Source organism: Corapipo altera, unplaced genomic scaffold, assembly GCF_003945725.1.
Source record: "Corapipo altera isolate COAL_440 unplaced genomic scaffold, ASM394572v1 22, whole genome shotgun sequence".
In the NCBI taxonomy this organism is placed as follows: Eukaryota; Metazoa; Chordata; class Aves; order Passeriformes; family Pipridae; genus Corapipo; species Corapipo altera.
Window position 1 is genome coordinate 639600 of NW_020884886.1, and position 21012 is coordinate 660611.

A 21012-nucleotide genomic window follows, 5' to 3' on the forward strand; every position below is an offset into this window, starting at 1 on the left:
ACTTTTGGACAGAGGACTCATACCTTAAGTTTAACTCTTCTGTATTTTCAAGGTCTTCATTGCTTATGCTGTGAACCTTGATACCTATCTCGGATGTAAATACATATGCAGGAGGCCCCTGAAGCTAGGTGGGGTGACTCTGATCTGCCAGTTCCTCCTGATCTGTGAACAATGTAGTTCAATGACAGCTAAGATTGTTTCTGCAGCAATTACACAGAGCAGCGATTACATTTCTGCAGCAATTACAGGGAGTGGCACTGGAGATACAGGAAAATGGGGGGAAAAAAGAGAGAGAGAAGGAAATACAGCAGAGGTATTGACCATGCTGTGAAATCTTTAGCCTAAGCCTATTCTAGAGGCCAGTGATGAGACAGTGAGTGGTACACAATCACTTCTGAAGTCAGGATTTGTGCGGTGGGGAGAGGGCTGCTCACCTGGTTCTTCCTGGGACGTCTCTGCCTGCCTTACCTGTAGGAGTACAGGAAAAACGGCCTTGGAGTTTTGTCAGGGACAGAATCCCTATTGATTTGGTAAAAAGCTGTGCAACAGTATCCAACAGGATGAGACCATGGAAAGGCAAGAGCAGAGGGAGATAATAGAGGAGGCTAGTAGTTTGGCTTTTGTATGCAGTGAGAGGGGTGCCCAGGTAAGGGACACTGTGCCCTTCCTTCCAGGAGGCAGCCTTATCTCTCTGCTTACCTGTTACATTACCAGCTCTCCTAAATGTATCCTGGAGCATGGGACTGAGGTCCAAGAGTCCTTCTCCAGCACGGGAACAAGAATTTGGCAGCAGAGAGACTGAGGGGAGAAGCTGGAGGAGTCCCTTACAGGTTCGTATGTGTGTATGTGTATATATATATATATATATATATATATATATGAAAAAAGCACAGAAGATGTGGATGTGTACATATATATACAGGTTTCCATACATAATATTATTACGCCTGCAATCAGAATAATTGGGAGCTTTATATGTGAACCCTACTCTCCACCTTACCACAGGAAATCATCCCAAAGTTGAGGCAGGCTGTGGGTCTGGCATGCTTCCCATGGGGCTGTCTCTCCCTTGTTAGTGCTCTTTCCCCCTTCACAAGGGAATACTTCAGCTACCTTCAGCTGCAGAAGTGGAACCACCTTCCCTCACACATGCTTGACTTATAGACCATTTTAAAATATGCCATGGGGGCGTCTAATATGCTAATGAAGCAAGTGGGTGGAATAGCAGGAATCTGAGCACAGCTAAAAATGTACATGCCTAACAATTGCAAATCAGCCTGTGGTGAAGTTACCTAAATGTGTTGGCATTGGTGGAAGGTGGGTGCCTCCACACCTCTTCTTGTCAGTTTTCAGTGAGTACACAGCTAAAAAAACCCCGTACGCCTCTGTATATGGGCCTACTGTTTCAGCCAGGGTTATTGGCAAAGGTTTATACCAAAGTCCTTGAAAAATACAGTTACCTACTTTCCACTCTTATTCATACAGTAGGAGTCTCTTCATGCAAACACATCCTAGACTGGTTGCAGGCATAGTATTTTAGATATATCATGACATCTGGGTGTATGAACAGAACTAAGTGTTATCATGAAATGAACTTCTAAAAGCTTAGATTAGATCAATGTCTGGGATGTATAAATTAAGATTCAGCATACTGTGGCTTGTGGCAGAGCTTCAGATCACCCACAGATTTGTGTGATTAGGGGTATAAAAGCACAGGTTGGTTTTGTTTCTGCAGCTCAAGCCCAGCTCTTCCATTGCAACTTTTTTATGATTTGTTTTCTTCAGAGCAGAAACGAAGTTTTCTGGATGCATCAAAAAAAATATTCAGGAGCACAGTTGCAGGAAAGGCTTTAAAAATATGTACCTACAATAGAGACCTGCAGTGGCTGTATCTGGCTGTATTTGGCTAAAAATGAGGTTTCACAGAGAAGTACACATGAAGCCATTACAAAACCAGTGCACACAAGGGTGGTCAATTGAAAAGACAAAAATCACCATCAGGATTTTGTCTGATACCACATCCTGCTGAGGTCAACCACCCATGCCAGTGGGGACCAGGAGATTGTGCTCACAGAGTTCAGCCTGATCAGTGTGTTATATGCCTCTTTGGGAAGTGTCGGCAGGAAAGATTGTCACGTGAAAGGCTGAAGCAGGGTTACAGACACAGGAAAAGTATAAAAAATTGAGGAGAGCCTTCCTAGGTGCTGGAAGAAGAGGAGAGGGTGGCCCAGGTCCCTGTTGCTGCTGCAGAGCCTGTTTGAGAGGCTGCAGCTTCTGGGTGTTGGGCTGTGGAGGGTCCTGTGCCTGCTCCTGTGGGGCATAGGCCATCAGGACAGGCTGTGCAGCTCTGGACTGAGGGAGGGAGGTGAATACAATACCTTGTGACTGGAGAGGGACTCGTGAGGTCTGTGACTTTGAGGTTGGTATAGCTCTGAGTGCAGACCCTCTAGCGTGGAAAGAAAAGGTGCTAGTGGAGAGCAACCAAGGAGGCCACATCTGAGGGGCAGCAGTGAGATAAGAGGGTAGAAGTGCCAGATAAACACCAGGATGAGGGGTTTGGTGAAGTGTGATATTTAACAGAAATATGCCAAGGCCAACTGGAGGAATCATGTGGAGAAAATCCATGTCCATAGGGAGATGTGGTGGTAGTGTGAAGATCTGCAGAGCTGCCAAAGGAGAGTCCCAAGCCCTGCAGAAGGTAGCAGAAAAAGGAAAAACCCGGTAACACATGAGACTGTCTTGTGCATAGAAGGAAGATAATCCCTCTGCTGCTGAGCACTGTGAGGCATTGGAGACTGCTGGCAAGGTCGTGGGCCAGGATGGGACATCCACAGCCAACATGTCAGAGGGGATGAGGGTGATGAGTGAGTGAGAGGGAAAAAAAAGACACGATAGACACTAGAACAGTTTCAGTCCCTGGAGAGAAGAGAAAGGAAATCGGTGCAGAAAACCCTAGATCTGTGAGCTTGCAGGTGAGGGAAGCCAGGAGAGCTGCTGGAGGTGCTGGGGGAGTGTGGGAGGTGAAGGGACTGAGGAGGAGTAAACATTTGGGTGAAGGCGTATCTTTCTGTCCCAGGATTATCTGCTAAATGCTGCAGTGCCAAATCTGTTTGCTGGGTCTCAGCTGCTCAGCAACCAGCCTCTTGCAGCTGTGCTTTTACCAGCCTTGCTGCCTTGAGGAGAGGGCAGGGTGGTTTGGGAAAGGGTTTGTTTGCTCTGGTACAGTGTGGCAGAGCTTATGTGCAGTTTGGGGACTGCGAATGCTGACAGCAAAGTCTAGTGCAGGAGGGGATGGACTGGGACTCCACCTCTCTCTGAAAGCCAAAACCATGTCAATTTTTTCCCCCTGGATTTTCTGAAGCTTCCAGGGAAATGAGGGGATGTTTATGGTTGCAGTGTAGCTGGGTCCTGCACTGTTTAAGGCCCATATGAATAACTCAACTTTTAAGTTTGATTTGAGCCAAAATTGTTTTTTTCTTTCTGAAATAAGCAAACAAGCAAAGTAATTTCAGCTTGCTTTCTTTGCTTTAGCAAAAGGAACACAATGGCTTTTCTCAAGGCACCACTGCAGGAGACATAAAAGAAGGTGGATGCTCAATTCTTGCCTGTGAATGTGAGTGACAAGATTGAGGTTGCACCATTTGCCAAGGCAGGTGTGACCTGTCCTCTCGTACTGGGGCAACTGAGGAGGATGAAGGAGGGACAATGTTCCTCATGTACTCCCAATGTTGTGTTGCCTTATTTTTGTGTATATATATATATATATATAAGTCACTATACTTTTAGCCCAGGAGTGTTAGCCTCAGTTCTGGTGATTAGGATATTCATTAAGTAACAGGGACAGCTGAGTTTTGGTAATGGCTCCCAGGATGATGGGAATAATCTCAAGCAACAGAGATGAAGGGAATCCCACCCGACAGACAACAAGGTCTGTAGTGTGGTTTGCAGGTCCCCTAGAGAAAAAAGAAGAGAGTTGAGCTGGTCTGTGAGTCAGTCTCTGGTCAGCATTGAGTCCCTTGCTAGTACACCAGGAGCAGAATTGCACACAGGATGGCTTGCATCCCACCCATTCCTGAAAGATAAATCCAAAGTTGTATTTTTAATACCAGAAATATTTCTAATTACTTCCAGTTCATGTGCAGCCATCAGGTTGTATAAAGGTCTTGGGCAGAGCATGCTTGCAGAGACTTTAGATCTTGCACTAGTTCCTTTTGCCAGCACTGCTCCTGCAACCATCTCCTTATCCAGGAAGCTGAGTCTGGGCTTCACAGCAATAATGCCAACTAAAGCTGTGAAGTCAGATCATCTTAGGAGGCAACATTACCCAGTTAGTTGGGGTTATCTTGTTACTATGAAAAAGCTTAGAAATTTGCAAAAATACAGAGGGGATCAATCATTAGAAAAGTTTATAGTTTTTCTTCAGTTTTGTAGTAGCTGAGTGGAAGTTTTCTCAGAAACATTTACAATGGTCAGAAAAAATGGAGAACACATGACCTTGCAGTCATGGGACAGCCCTCTCAGAGTCTTCTTGGTAGCTGGTACATAGAGATGAATGCAAACGGGGGATGTGTGTGTTTAGACTTGTCTTTTCACTTATGTCTAGTCAACTAATTGACGGAAAAAAACCCTGAAATTTTATTATTTCATATTGATGGCTGACTCAGTTAATTTACGTCTTGTTGATACTTAATGATTAAGGATGGTTGTTAATATTATGTCATTATTACTAAGCAGTTTGGAGTCTGGACTCAGTCTGGGCTTTTATTAATTATTGTTAAATTTTAAGAAATAAAAAACATTGCAATGAGGCAGCATTATCAGTATGTACTACATGGCCTGCAGTAAGATTTCTGTCTGTTTCTCCTCATTTACTGTAGGTTTATTTGCCTTTTCTTTTTCCCATGCTGTTAGTATAAAGGGGAAAATGATTGTTGAAACTAAGGGATTTTAGTCTTTGATATAGAAAGATTACAGCCTACAAACATGATAAAGAATTCCTAGTCTTATTTTGAAACCTTTCACTGTCTTTAGTAGTAGCAGAATCTGGCTCCAAATACATTTGGATTATGTGTACACAGGAAATGTTCAATATTATATGCAGCAAAATTAAGAATCAGAATATACCTTTCTTTAAAAGAAAAATGGAATTTTCTTTGAAAACAAGAACCAGACTCTAGCTTCAGTTTTGTTTGTGGGATGAGTTGCCTAAGAGCTGCCAAATATTCTGTCCCCCCAAACCCAAGTCTTTCCTCTAGCTCCTATTTCCAGATTTTCTCTTTCTTTTATATATATATGTATATGTATACACACATATATTTGTATTTATTTAGTGTTTTACAGAGCCCGGTCTGAAATGGGCACTAGACGAAGTCTAAAATCTAAAGTTAGGGAGTTTATCTTGACTGCCATACGGATTGTTTCCATATCTTCATTGTGTTTCTCCTTGTTGTTACAGTATTAGCTCCATACACACCTGACTCTTATTTCCTGTTATAGGAAGTTTCTGTCACTACGCTGGAAATAGTGAGTCACAGAGGAATTGGCTTGAGAAGGTTATGGAGAGCAGCTCTACAGTTCATCAGCCTGACCCATGGGACGATGGTTTTGGGACAGTGCCCTGGGTCTCACAGGCTGCACGGATGCAAACCAAACAGCATCTGCTCCCTGCAGCAGAAGACATTTCACTCATGACAGGCACCCCAGAGGTCTTAAGAACATGTAGTCTGGTGATATCTGAATATGAGAGTGGGTGCCTCTCTGCCTCTGGAGTCATTCCCAGCTCACCCAGGCCCATACTGCTGGATGGTTCTATCTGGAATGGCATAAAACCAGACCAGTGTAGGGGATTCACACATCTCAGCTCTCTCTCCTCAGGTTTGCTCCTCAGCTGCCTCTCTGTGCACACTTCTTGTGCTGCTCATGGCCACAGGGTTCACATGTGACACGCATCTCTAACCAAGATCGTACTCTTCACACTTATGAACTCCCAAAAGCCCAGCATTCTCTGAAGTGTGTAAGAATTCAAATATCAAAACTTAATCTTCAGTTTTCTGAGTAGTTTCTTGCCAATGATGCGTTTCTTAAAAAAAAAAAAGGTGTGGCATACTTCATTTTTACTGATTCTACAAAAAGCCTGAAGAATGCAGGCAGAGTTTCTTCTGGTTATAAATACCTGAAAAAGTCACTGATCATTTAACATAGTTTACCAAAAAACCACACCTCAAATTCTGCCCTTTTGCTGAGGCCATAAGACCTGTTCAGACACCTCTCTGCTGAACCAAGGCAGGCAGCATACATGTAGCCGTTAGGGTTTTTAATGATTCAGATCTGTCTGAGCCCTGAAATCACTGTTTGGTCGTTATTCAGACCTTACTCAGGGGTAATTCCCATTTTATGGTGGTGCTCCTCTGGCAGCTGTTGCAACTCCTGGCTTTCATGTCTTTTCCTTTTGCTTTGTGCCAGCACCGTCCTATCAGCTGAAGTGGCTCCTGGTGTTGGTGCTTCTTCATTTTTCTTATGTTAAGGAATCAGTTTGAGCTAAAAGCTTAGAGTTGTGACTCCCCAGAAAGTCACTCTGCAGCTCTTGATGTAGATCAATTCCTACAAAGTACAACAACTGGGAGTATACACATGGACACAGAATGCATTCTTACTTTTCTTCTCTCTTACCTTTAGGTATGCAAAAATGTTTTCCTACAACCTGGTGACTTGTTCACCGTAGAAACACAGTGTTTGTCGTCCTGAAAGTGGATGATTTTCATTCTGGAAGTGGGTGGAAGAGGATATTTCCACAGCCTTAAAGAAGTATCTTCCTCCTCTCCTTGCTCCCCTGCTCCTCACTTTCTGCAGAACTTTTGCAAACTCTGAATGGAACAGCAGCTAATGCTATTCTTTTTCTCTTTCTTTGCATAACTTCAGTAGCTCAGTGATAAGCAGATGTCTACAAGCATTACTAATTTGAAGCCTGATGGCCAAAGTCAAGAACGAGGGTAGAAAGTGGAAATCTGTTCCAGCTTTGCCAGGTGACCTCAGGCAGATCAGACTGCCTGTACATCCTATTTCCATGTTTGAAATGAGTGAAAATAAGACAAATCTATTCCACAAGTCCATTCTGAGCCTTTATTTACTTCAAGTCTTCCAGCAACAAGCAATGCATAGGGGCAAAGATTTTTTTTCTGCTTGTTTGGTCTTTGCTGGATTTTGAGAAGAAAATTCCAAATTTGCCTGGTTCCTACTGTTCCAAGCCTTGCTTACAGTAGGAAAGTTTAGTCCATAAATCTATATATGCCTATTTGTACTAACAGGAGCTACTACTGTGATGAAGGCCACAGTAGTGTGATAGCACAGCCAGTGCAAATTCCCTCCAACGTGATAAACCGTCATGTCAAAACTGTGCAGGGAGTAGCTCCACTGCACTGCTGGGCCCTACTGCCATGGTCTTGTTGGGTCAAAAACATGAAAAATAATCATATCCCTGTGCTAGTGAAACTTCAAAGGGTAGCACAGAACTTAAGCAAGGACTATGGTATTCTTTCTGTTGTTGTGGCTCTGGGGATTTTGGGTGTGAAGAGGTGCGGTCCCTGATTGACAGGACATGGCTGGCAAAAGCCTCGAGCACAGGCACAGTTGTACCAGCCAAACCTGTGGATTTTGGTTGTGAGGCAAGGTGGGGCTGAAATACACTCCACTGGTGAAATCTCCATTTTTAGCAATACCCTCTGCATCCCTGTTAAAAATGCTTCTGCATTGCAGCTTTCTCAGGCAGGTTCTTAAAAGACAGAGATGGCTTTGCTCAGATGGTGGCAGAAGGGAGCTTTTTGATACACAAAATGTGTTTTCAGAATTATGTCTGTTTTCTTTCTTTGTAACTTTCCCAATCTGTTGCTGGAAGGCTGCTGTTGCAAGTCACAGCTGGGTAGGTAACCATCTGTTAATGAGTAATCCTTGTGTCTGATACTGGCATTGATCTGGTCCATATTTTGCAATGTAATCCCATCTCCTGAGTGGGCTTGCTTTGAACTCCTTGTTTTTGATACACTATGATTTTAATTAGCTCCTGAAGAGAGAGAGAAGGGGAACATCTGGATAATAAATCATCTCTGGTTGCAAGCAGCATTGGATCAGCTCCTCTGGAAGTGTTATTCAATATTTGCTGATTACACCAGGGATCATCTCTGAGGGTCAGACACTTTGTAAACTCTTAACTAACTTCCATGTAGGGAGAGTCTCTCCCTACATGTCATTCCCTTCTACCCATGAAGACATTAATGATTAACAATGATAACAGCTCTGCTTACTTAGAAAACTAAAATACCCTAAAGTCGAGTAAATCACAGTCCCTTATGAAAGCTCATTGCTGATTCACCCTTCCACTTCAGCCCAGCCCTGGAAGTTTCCCTGTACCAGGCAAAACCTTCATGAGAGGAAAGCAAAGATGAAAGTCTGTGCTCCTTTCACTGTTGTCTTGGCTCTGACTCTGAGCAGTGGCTGTGCAAAGACGGTAAGTCTGATTCTTCTGTTTAGGAGTGGTGGATCAGCTACATGCTGCCTGGCAAGACCATGTTGCTTTGAGGTTGAGCAACAGACCAAGAGGATGAGAGCTTCAAATGGAAAACAAAATGGTTTTGCTAGATGAAGGTTGACAGCAGTGCTGACTAAATGGGGGACCTGGGGGTAGATGGTACTCTACATTTCTGTGTTTAAAGCAATTGCTTACATCCATGCCCTGCCAGGGACTAGGAAAGGGAGGGGAGGAAAGACCACAAAAACTGAAATCCTTTGAAAATACATCTCAGAAATATATTGACACAAGCAAGTACCTGCAGTAGCATAGTAGGAGAGTGCCCCCCTGACAGACTTTACTGCTGTCTGGTAACTGAACAGGCCAGCTTAGGTAGCTATCTTGTTCTTCTCAGACCTCTCCCTGTTTCCATGTAATTTTTTTACATTTTTTTTATCATGTGCTTTGTGCCTTTTCTGTGGTATATCTACCAGGCACTTGAAGCACTGCTGAGCGTGGCCATGATGGTTTGACTTTACTAGTTGGCTTAAACCCCACCATGGCCTGGCATCCACCATGTACTAGCAGGACAGCTAATAGCCTGGACCTTATGATCAGCCCTATTTCACTAGCTAGGTTAAAACTAACTCAGATATACTTAAACAATGCTATAATCCCAACTATCCCATAGAATTACAGAAGTATCTCCTCAGATATTACACATGGGAGCAGAGAGAAATATTCATGGTGCCAAGGAAAAGATCATCCCTGGCTGAAGCAGTTGCAGACTGCTCAGTGCTGGCAGAGTCAGTGTAGACTGCAAAAATTGTTTTTTTCTGCAGAACGGTTCAAGCCCTTCCTATATATCCCAGCAACAACTTTTTCTTAACCCTCACTTATGTCCCCTGCCCACTTCTACATTCATGATGTGCTGCTTCTTTGGCTGTTTTCTTAATATTTTTATTTGCTATAGTTTAGTTGCCAGCACTGGCAACTGTTAGTGGGGGCAGCACTTTATGTGTATTACCATTTTTTATTATTTCCTGTGGTTTAAAATCATCTCAACCTAGTGCTCTTTGCTTGCTGATCGGCAAACCCAAACACGGCTGGAGGTTGCTTTTGTAACTAATGCCCTGGGGGATACAGAAAAACTGCAGGAAAAGTCAAAAGCTGAGATATTGTTTGTAACTGTGAACTGGCCCCAGAGTGCATGTATGCTTCCTGCCGAGAGAAATAGGAGATGTGTCGCTTGGCAATAGAAAGATATAAAGGAGCAGAGCTTTGGCCTTTGTTGTATTGTACTGGTTTAACAGCACAGGTCTTTTACGAACCAACCTGTATCCATTCTCTTTCACCAGACTGTGCCCCACCAAAAATCACATGCAAATAATGAGATGTTTGCAGAAGCACTGGGAAAAATGCAGTTTCAGGGCACCCTGGAAAATACATTTGTCCCAATAGGATGGTTCCCAGAGTGAATTTGTGTCTCCAATCCACATTCTCTTTTTCTCTTTGTAGCGTCACAAATCTCGGGCAGGAAAAGGCTCAAAACATGAGTTCACTCGCCCACAAGGTAAAAGTCAAATCCAATAGGTCTTATGACAGTAAGAATGATCTGCTTGTCTGTGTCTGTACTGTGCAAGTCGGTAGGAAGCCTGTCTTTGTTTCAACATGAATAAGGATTATGGAATGTTTATGCCAATATTAATTTCTGTTTAAAGGGGAATTTGGGATTAGCTCAGGAATCTCAGGTAATTTTCCTTCAGGTGCAGATTAATGGGAAGGTGCTGATGGGATTTTAGTTTGTCTGAGCTGGTGTGGCTTTATATTTACTCATAACGTGGTGTGGCTGGAGATGTGTAACTCCCTTTACTTTAATCAGAGGTGTGTCTTCCCTGTTGCTTTAAAGCACATAAATTCTTCGTATGTATGGGTTCAATTTCTACCACAGCCCTTGATCTCTCTGAGGGAGAAGGGTTTGAGCCCCATGCAGCTTTCTGGGTTGCATTTGTTCTGATGGCAGCCAACAAACATCCTGGCTGTGTGCAGGCATTGAAGACTTTAATTTTATTTTATTTTATTATTTTATTTTATTTTATTTTATTTTATTTTATTTTATTTTATTTTATTTTATTTCATTTTATTTTAATCCTGTGCTTTTGCTGTTAAAGATTATGTGAATCAGGCCATTAGTGGTGCCTTTATAGCTTATAACAATCTTCAACAGCCTTCAGGATGCAATATGTCTTCTGAGTGGGGATGTATTTTCACAGCTCTCCTAACTACTTATAACGAGAGGTATTGGATAAAGAAGGCTGATATTTGAACATTTGCTTAATTAGTTCAGACAATGCAAACTAGGATCAACAAGAGGATGGCAGAGGGGTTGGTAGTGGCTATTTCACATTGACAGAGAAGAGGATAGTTAGGGCAGATGGAGTGACCACAATTCCAACTGATTAGGAAGGATTTGGACCACAAGGAGGGGTTATTTTTTCCATAATTCTGATAACTGACCTTGGCAGCTCTTTGAGATGATGAGTCTTGGCTCGTGAGGGTTAACAGATATCCTAAGGGTTTGCAGGAGCCCCAACCAGCACGGAAGGGGTAAGCTCAGGACAAGGAGCAGCCGTACATTGTCTCTGAGACGTGGAAATGTGCTGTGCTGCCAGTTTGGTTGCACGCCCCATTTCTCTACTATGGCAGTGGTTGGCTTCCCATTCAAGCTTCAGGCTTTCAAAACTGATTGTTTTTAGTTTAATGGTTAAATAAGCTCTGACAGATTTTCATTGTCTTTTTTATCTTCAACCTCTCTCATTCTCAAGACTTGTCTTGAAGGATTTTTTTCTGATAGACTCCCACTAGACTTCCTTAGACTCCCACTACCCTTCCTTAGACTGCCATCACTGACGTGGTGAATGTAAAACTTGCCCTTTTTAGATGCTGTCCCATCAGTTTCTCCCCATTTGTAAGGAATATGCTTATCCCAAAGGGAGAGTGGTATAATCAAAAATATCTGTCTACCCCCAACCTTTAAAACTTTCTTCCTCCTGACTGTTTCTATTTCAGTTTGTACTGTCTGGTTCCTTAATTATTTTAAAAAGATGTTACAATGTGATATTGGTTTTTGAAAGGATACAACTTCAGAAATTATTTTAATATGCAATTACAATACTACATAATTAGAAATGATAATTGCAATTAATGAATATAATTGGCATTTGCTGTACCAGAAATTGCAATCTATTTTGAACTGAAATGATCTGAGGTCTTTATTCTACTGCAGAGTCCATTAATCTTTGTTGATTCAGTCATTACATAGGATTTTAAGCCTCTTCTTATGCACTAAAAGTTGCAGAGACATGGAGTCAAAAGTAGAGCTGAAAAACTTATAGTTATCTACCTTCATAAATCCATATAATAGCATATAATATATATACCTGTGGGTTGGTGTTCAGCTGCATGATGAGTTTTTTATTCTTGTATTTCAGTGTTTACAGAGGATGGAAATTTATGCAAATTTCCTTTCCGGTTTGGTGGAAGGTTTTATCACTCATGTATTTCAAATACGTTTTCCAGAAAGAAATGGTAAGTTCACATTGCTCATAAATGAATACAGCATTCAAATGAAAGTGTCATCCCTCTAGTGCTTTAATCTTGCTTTTGGAATAATTCACTTGAGCTTGGTGTTGTGCCCAAGAAGACCAGTGCAGTTCTGCTGATAGTCACGGCCCTCAGGTCAAGGCTCGTGCTCAGGGGGAAGGCAACCCAGGCACTGCATCTCCAGCACCACAGAAAGCTCAGGAACAGCAGAAATGTTCCCTCACTGCCCTTCATATTGGAACCGTGACTTACATGAGTGACAAGAGCTTGCACAGAAAAAGTAGAACCTGATAGAAACCCTCTGCTGAGGGAGAGTGATCCAGACACCTGCAAGAGAGGACACCTGGTTGAGGAGTTATTTGATTTGTGCAGGCAGTACTTGTATTGCAGCAGAGAACATCTGATTTTTGAGGAAAGTTGGTTTCCCTGCCCTCCCTCCCTGCGGTATCTCTAATTTCTATCCAGATTGGCACCAGGCCCCTTTTGGATAGTGCAGTACTAAGAAGTGAGGTTACTCCTGTTTGTTGGGTAATGATTTATTCTCCTAGTGTGTTTAAGGCCAGGTCTCCTTCATTTGGGCAAAGGTTACTCTTTTACATATGCAGAAGCTGTTAAAAGTATTCATGACTCATTTTGGGGTAGGGGCACTCATATGGGAACCCTGCTGAAGCAAGCATTGAATAAACAAGATTAACTTTGCAGACAAACCCATATAATAGGTGTATATTAACAGAAATCAAAGGCAACAAAGCAGGGAATATGTGGGCACCAGTAATGTGAAAATATATGCCCAGATGAGCACATATGTGAAAGGCAAACACTTGCATGTTTTCAGGGCAGAGATAATATTCTAGAGTTTATTTTACTCGCCCATGCGGGGCAGAACTCTCATTTTTTATACCTGTCTGTCTAATTTTTTCATGATCTGTGGTGTCTTTCTTATGACACATCTGTTTCAAGTGTAAGTGCTGGTGTAATGTAAACAACACAACACACAACTGCTTACACAAATAGACATAGAGCTCCAGGCTAGGAGACCACTTTGGAATTCCCCCAATATCCACAGTTATAACACAGGTAAGAAAAGCCTCCAGGAAACAAGAATTTGAGACTATCTTAACTAAAGAAAGGGAACTGGAATAATTTTCCGATCTGAACCGCGTCTTTGATGAACTGTAGCCGCAAAGAGTTTGACCTTTGGAGCCACTTAATTTCGTGCAGTGCTTAAGATGTATCCTGTTAATACATGACACTCTGTGTATTTGTTTTTAGCCAGTTAGGCCACAGAAATGGAAAAACCTGTGAATAGATGGGATCCAAGGTTAGAGCACACTTTAGAGCTGACCTTGGACAACTCGCTCTCATGCTTCCGATTTTTTAAAAGCCATTTACAAGCAGGGAGACGAGGAGGAGGACAGCTGGAGCTGTTTGATTTTGACAGGCCATTTCACCCTATGGGTGACCTTCTGACCAGTGTTTACTCATTGCTTATAAGCTAAAAGCAACTTAACGTGTGACTTCAGGCACAGAGATGCCGGTAAAAGAGCCCTGAATAGCAGTTGGGAAACCTGTTCCGTGCATTTTTGTTTGACTTGGCACTAACCCAGGCTGGACTTATGTCGAATAACTGATCTCGGGGGACCTGGCAGACAGCAGGTGAAGGCAAGGTTTGTGTCCTTCCTGTTCCTACCTGCCTGCAAGCTGCTAGTAAGGATGGAGATGATGGGAGGCTGGGTCCAACATGCCTCCTTGGGGGCAAATGCAAGGAGACCAGACCAGGACAGTGCTGGCTTATGCATTTAAGTTCATGTCCTTAGTACTCTACTAAGTCATACTTCAAGGCAAGACTTCACAGTGCAGGCCAAAGCCTTCTCCAATTGGCTTTAATTTTATGTTTTCTCATAGCACCTATGACACAGATACTGTGTTTCAACATAAATCAGCTCCTGACTGCAGAAAGCCCTCCCTACTTTTTTTGAGAGCAACAAACAAGTTGTATCTTTATAAATATTTATTGAAAATACGGGAAAGAAGACGAAATAATTGCAGTATTTAAATAATAGACCTCCTTTAACAGCATCCTGTATTGCATTTCCCTTTAATTATAAGCTATTTTCACAGATAAGTTTCTATTTATTGTCCTGTTACCAAGTCTTACACGACAACTTACTAAAGATATCATGTAAATTTTCCCTTTGTGCTGAGGAGAAAAGAAGCCAGCTGGAATTGCTTCTGAATTTCATTGGTACCTCCAGAAAGACAGAGCAGTGTGGGGACTGACAAAATGGGTGTGCAGTGAACATCTGTGAGAGCAAATGGGGACAGTGGTCTGAACTGAACCGAGCTGTGGTTGCAGGGAAGCTGCCAGCACCCTGCCCCTGTGTCCCATGGTGGGATGGATTCCTCAAGATTCTGCTCAAGGGGAATGGCAGGAGCAGACCTAGCCTGAGATTTTGGCTGTAAATTGGAATGCTGTAAATTCATACCCTGGAGAAGCCTTATCTTATGCTTGGGTGCTGGATATGTGTGTCCCTTGTGCAAAGATACGCTTAGACATGTATAGGAAGGGCATGATCTTACCATATTCCCTGGAACACAAGAAGATAACTTTTGAAATTTTGGTCACAGATTGAAAACAGTGCAGAGGAGAGCTTTTTGGACAGCTGGATTACAAGCTGGAGAGTTTATGGCAGTCCTGTAAAGGAGAAGTGCATGTGGGTTGAACTGGGACATGTCAAGCACCAGGCTTGAAATTTTTCTGGTGCTGGTGGTGGTAGGTTTGGTGTTGTCAGGTGAAGTCTGGACATCTCTCATGGTCAGGACAACACCTAAAAAGGTTTCAGGCAACCTCCAAGTCTTGAAAAGAGTAGCAGCACCAAGTGTGATGGCAGAGGTCTTTCCTTCCACCAGTCTGTCCTGAGCCTTTGCTCTAAGACATCCTATTGTTAGGGCTCCCAATGCTCCTGATAGGTAAGAAAGCCCACTTTCCATTTATCTTGTCAGCCAGTTAGGCCTCATTTGTGACACACCATTTTGTTTGTCCATTCCTATATTGTTTACCATGCATGAGTTTAAAATGTTATTTAAATCTATCCCTAGAAAGTGGACTTTTCTGGTGTAGTTAGTTCAGTGTCTGTGTCTTTAAGTTTTCACTTTTTATTAACAATTTTATGTGATAGGCTGATGTAAAGACATTTGCTGTCTCATAAATTTTGAGCATGGGTGCATTTGCAGATAGCACAAAGAAATAATAAGCCTATTGGGTTGGTCTGGCTGCTGGAGGTCACATCCCCCGAGACCGAAATATCATCGCTTTTTGGTAAGCCTCAAAGCAAAGAAGGCATTTTGAAAAGAAAAGGAGGGAGACAAGTGAAGTAGTTTTGAGGATGTGCTGAGGTTGTCCCAGACAGTGAGAGATATGTGGTGGAACATATAGAAGGATTATGTGACTGGGCAAGAAGCCTGACACTGAGGAGGCAGCTTGGCATCACAAGGTAGGACCAACCTCTTTGTAGTCACTGCAAGATGACAGGGAAGGAGGGGACTGGCTGTGGAGAGCATTGAGTGGGAGGACAGTGGGTTGTGGAAAGCTGATAGAAGGAGCTTCTGTCAGGGTCTCTGATACTAAAAAACATTTTAGACGGAAAAATTTGAGATCCCCCTTTGCTTAGAACTTGACTGTTGCTGGACAGACTCCAGAGAGCATTGAATTGCATAAAAAATGGTTTTTCCCCCCCCCCCCATAATGACCAGAGTTTTCTTGCATTTCTTAGGTTTATACAGAGCCTTTTTCATTTGCCTATTCCATGCTGCCCAGTGTAACATCACTCTGCTAAATCAGAAATTATGTCATTCAGAAAAGTCAGAAAAGTGTGGATTCTCCTCCTCCGTCATGGCTGGCACAGATGAAGTGTTCAGAGATGGTTTTGCCAACAGTGACACAGGCAGTGCTGAGAACACTTTTAACTCATTCCTCATCTTAATCTTCATGCACACTAGACCATCCTTTAAAAAAGCACAATCTACTTCCCACCAAAGGATCATTGAGAAATTTCCATCAGTTCCCAACAGAGTCACACCGGCCTTAATGCTTATGAGAAAACAGCCTCTTTTAAGTACGTGCCAAGTTAATCTGCACTAGGCTACCAAGCACCTTTTTGTTACTGCACCTTATATAATTGAGGTCACCAAACTTAATATACATGGCCTGTTCAAATGCTCCACAGGAATTAAGTGTTTTAAATGCCACATAGCATCTAATTAAGAAGGAAAGTAGGGCAGTTAAAATGGTACACATGCACTACAATAAAATTTCAATCTAACTTGTGACATCCCGGGGTGAAAAAATATTTGATCACCCAAGTGTTCAAGGTATGACAAAACCACGCATAATAAAAATAGATCATAAAGCACATTAAATGAAGTAAACTCTAATTTTTCTAATGCCATGTAGCTGATATCTATTTCTCTGCATTAGAATTGGTTAGGGAGGATGTTTTGGTGGGTGGCCCATTGGGACAGGACTTGGACCCCCAAGATTCAGCCTCATTTCAGTCACATGTTCCCTGTGTGACTTTGGGGAAGCCTGTAAGTCTACTTCTGCAAATGAAGAACAGCAGCTCAATGCTTCTTGGAGTGCTCTGAGCCTTGGAGACAACAGACCAGTGAGGGCAAGGAAGGTGTACAGAAAGAGTTGTCAAAATTTGCCTTGGTAGGATTCCCACAGGCGACGTGGTGTGCAGGACTCAGTCCTCTGCTCTGAAAAAAAAGGGGAGGTTTTATCTGTGTGTTTGGAAATCACCACCATGTCAGTTATTTCCTCATTTCATCTAGCAAGTTCCAAAATAAGAATGTTTTAAAGGAACTGAGTGTGAAATACATTTGTCACTAAAAGCCAGGAAAAGTCCCTCTGTGGACATTCTCCTGCCTCCACAGATTATTAAAGTAACCATCAGGCATCAAAAATAGTTTGGGTCCTCTTTTGCTTGTTTTGTAATGAGTAAAGGAGACATAATTTGTTTGCTTTGGTTTTATTTTTATTTCTGTCTTTCATTTTCTAATCTTAGAAATAAAAATAATGTTGGTATTTTTCTGGAGGATTTGTCGAAAATCTCAGATCCTGCTTCTACATCTCATTTTTATCTGTTTTTAATTTGAGAGGAATGAAGCAGAGCAACTTTAACAAATGAAAGCAAACTTCTCCCTCTGGTGTTAAGAGAGTTTGAATGAAAGTAATATTAATTAGAAAAAAAAAAAAAAGGTATGAATTTCCAGATTGCCAAAGTGTGAAGGCCATGAAGTTTCAGTTATTTAAAGCTGCACTAAACTTCACCTTTAATTTTCTTTTCAGGTGTTCAACAACACCTAACTTTGACCGGGACAGGAGGTGGGGACACTGTGCTTTGTCGTACAAAGACCACGCAGGTAAGGTGAGCCATTGCTGGGTTGCTCCAGGTACCTGGCTCCTCCTTCACAGTAAGGAGGGATGGTACCTCCAGTGTGCCTTTTATTTGGTGTACACAGAGCAAGCCTTCACATCAGCTGTTTCCATAATCTCTCTGTGACTCTACAGAACCATAGTATTAAATTGTGTATATCACACAGTCTTTAATTCACTCTCTGTTGACTAATTTGAAGTCATGGAGAGAAATTATGGTAACGCCAACGTGGAAATCTGAACTCCAGCTGGAGCTGAGCATAGAGGTGATCATCTTCTCCTCCTGCACAGCTTGGATGGGCCTATTAGCTTTTCCTTCATTTAATCAGCTACTTTTTCTGTCTGTTTGACCTGTTAATCGTTTAGAAGGCACATAAACATTTGGGAAAAAGCAGACCTCAAAACCAGACTTCCTTGGGCTTTGGGCTCCGTCAGAGAAGGCAAGAGGCTAGACACATTCATTGCAAGAGTCCTAAGGGACCATGAGAGGATTACTTAGCTGAACAGTGCTATGGCTTCATGTGGTCATCACACTCCAATGCTACAATTACCTCATTGCAGAAATCTGTCTAAAATGGGAAGTCAAGGTCTGTGGCAAACTCTCCTTTCTATATATATACATATAAGTCACTTTAATTGACACACTGAGTGAAAGTACCACATTCCAAGAAGTTCAGTTGGGAACATGCATACCTGTCCTCAGCACTACCTCAGTGACTGACCTTTTTATAAGGAAAGCATGCATCTAATTCTCAATTCATATAGACACAGACCAGCACTGAAAAATTAGGTGTTGCGCTGGTTAAACTTGATGCCCCTGACGTTTTTTTTTTGGATCTGTGTCTAAATGCTGATCATGTTCCTCTTTTTGCCATCTCACTACTTTTAAATGCAACCCGTCTTATTTAGTCTGCACGATATGACCAGATGCCCTGAGACATCCACTTTCCACTTTCAAAGGAAGGGCATTTTCCACCATCCCCTTTCAGGGAGTTCTCCACAGTGTCAGGAGTCTCACTGCCAAGCTGATTGCAATCTACCAGAGCACTTGAAAAGCCAACATTAGCTGAATCATGCTGACAGTCTAAAATTAAGCAGTGCATAGCATCACCTTTTTAAACTTACTGACTTTAAATTATTTTCCAGCCTGGCTTTATAGCAGATTAACAGTAGATCAGAGGCAAATGACCCAACCCGAAAAAAAGCAGCACTGTATGTGCCTTTGCAATGTAAGTGTGTCAGACATGAACATGGACTTTATAGGCAGTTCATGCCTTACAAGAGCCAGGTTATGGGGGCTGCACTTAGTTATTCGTGAGTGGCCTCCCAGAGCTTAAAATATTGGTAGCTGCAACTCGTGACTGCTTTGATCCTCCAGTGAAACAGTTACTGTCACACTGACAGCTGGCTGACTCAAAGAGACTCCTCCAGGAGCTGAAACAGCTCTCCAAACCTAGTGTTGCATTTCTGGGGGTGCCTTGTGCTGCCTCTGTCCCTCTGTCTGCCCGTCACCATTGTCTTGCAAGATATTTCGCTGCCTGCAAGCCTTTTTGGAATTCTTGGCTCATTTTTGCCTGTTACCTACAGGCAGGGTGGGTTGGGTAGGGTGGGTTGGAACAAGAAAGCCATCCTGTCTGCCTGCCTCTCGCTGAGGGGTGTCTCTGTCAATGCACCTTAACATCGGTGAGGGCTTTCCCTGGCTACTGTTTTTTCTCCAGAACAAAACCCAAATAGGATTTATATGTGTGAGAGAGGAAAGAAAAGAGAAAATGGATGGGATACCTGGAGGAGATCACTGCTAGCTGTTGCAAAATGAAAAAAAACCACCTTTATTTCTAGAAGTATTTAGAATTTTAAAAAATTAAATAAAAGTGTTTTAGCTGCTGTTTTATTTGTAAACATGTCTATTTTTTTTTAAAGCAGCAAGCACTGTATTTGAATTTAAAAAATGTTTAACAGATTATCAACCACAGCTTAAAGAGAAAAGTTTTATGGTGAGATTGAAAGGAAAAGTGACAAAACGGATGAAGGGAATTTCAAGCAAACAGGAAGAAAGGTCATCTGCTGAGGAAGACAGCTGGGAATAAATAAGCAATTAAACTGAACAATGCTGATTTTTAAAATAATATGATTTTGTTGGGAAAAAATCCACTAAAATATTAAATATTTGGGGAAATCTCAAACATTTTAAAGATGATTAAAAAACAAGATGAAATGAAATTTCAGGGAGAGAGTATCCTTTGGTCATCAGGGGTTGGTGAGAAGTGTGTCAACTGGGATGGCGATAAAGTTTCTTGAAAGCAAAGGCTGAAGCACAAACTCTCTCCTGGCCAAGAATACCATGTATATGTGGGGATCCTACTTCAAAACTTTGGAAGTGCTACAAATCAATGCTAAGCAAGTGTTGGAGGCATTGATACAGAAAAATACATCTGCCAAATTCAGGGAAAGTTTAACCAGACAGCCTTTAAGCTTCAGGATAAAGTGAAGCTCAGGTATGTAGTTTCTGCTGGAGGCAGTTGTTAGTACTGCATTGTGCAGAGTCAGAGCTTGCTTTATCAACAACCACGGCCCTTGTTCAACTCCCCCTACTATCTGTGGGAGCATTATTGCTGCCTTCAGGGGTTATTTGCCCAGGTTTCCAGACATCCTCCTCTCCTGCCCAGGGGATACCTCTGGTGTGTGCAGTAGCTGCCCAATGTGAGCTCCTTCACACACATGGACCAGCTGGGCTGTACATCCACAGCTTGCAGTTATGTACACATATGCACAAATGTGCAATGCCTCTATTTGTGGGACTTCCAGATCTTGGGCAGTCTGGTAGAACTACTGCTCTGAATGTCTGGAAATTTTGGACAAATGGCCAAAACCCCAGGGAGGCCCAAACATTGGAAAAAAAGTGCCAGACAGTGAGTATTTTTAAGGTGTATCTGGACTGATATGGAAAGAAGAAGTAGAACAATGTGGGCTGTGCAGGCAGGAGGAAGAGGTATCACCCCAGGAGGGGCTCTGGGGAAGATAGGTGGCAGAAACAGAAAGTTTTTGTTGGGAGATATGGGTAGAAAGGTGAGACAAGGCTACTGCTCATTTAGCAGAGACTCAGAGATGTGAAGCTGAAGTCAAGATAACTGCAGGCAAACAGAGTGTTTTGCCAATGAGGGTGCTTTAGATAGTGTTGAGAAGGCAGGGACTTAGCACTCTCCAGTTAATGGATAGTTAATGGTGGTCAGGATTCCCTGCAGGGAACTGTGATGCTTATGAGCAGAAGTTGTTGCTGGACTCCAGGAAAGGTGGGAAGGGACACTGAACACCCCTGGATGGTCAGACTGGAGTGGTAGGTGGGTGGTCACTGGGAAAGAAATGGAAGACTGGAAGTGCTTTTTGCAGATTTAACAAGGGTACAAAAAATTACTTGAGCACTTGTAGCAGCAGAAGATGTGTTGGAGATCAAGTCATGGTTTGGATGTAATGG

General features: G+C 42.5%; 1 protein-coding gene across 1 annotated transcript in view; it reads left to right on the forward strand.

Annotated features, from left to right (window-relative positions):
- The first annotated feature begins 8306 nt into the window (after positions 1 to 8306).
- HGFAC (HGF activator) overlaps positions 8307 to 21012 on the forward strand; it is a 42984-nt gene continuing 30278 nt past the window's right edge. Inside the window, exons 1-4 of the mRNA XM_027642660.1 lie at positions 8307 to 8500; positions 10019 to 10073; positions 11992 to 12088; positions 17454 to 17527. Coding sequence (XP_027498461.1) covers positions 8435 to 8500; positions 10019 to 10073; positions 11992 to 12088; positions 17454 to 17527 — 292 coding nt within the window. The 5' untranslated portion in view covers positions 8307 to 8434. The remainder of the gene's footprint in view (positions 8501 to 10018; positions 10074 to 11991; positions 12089 to 17453; positions 17528 to 21012) is intronic.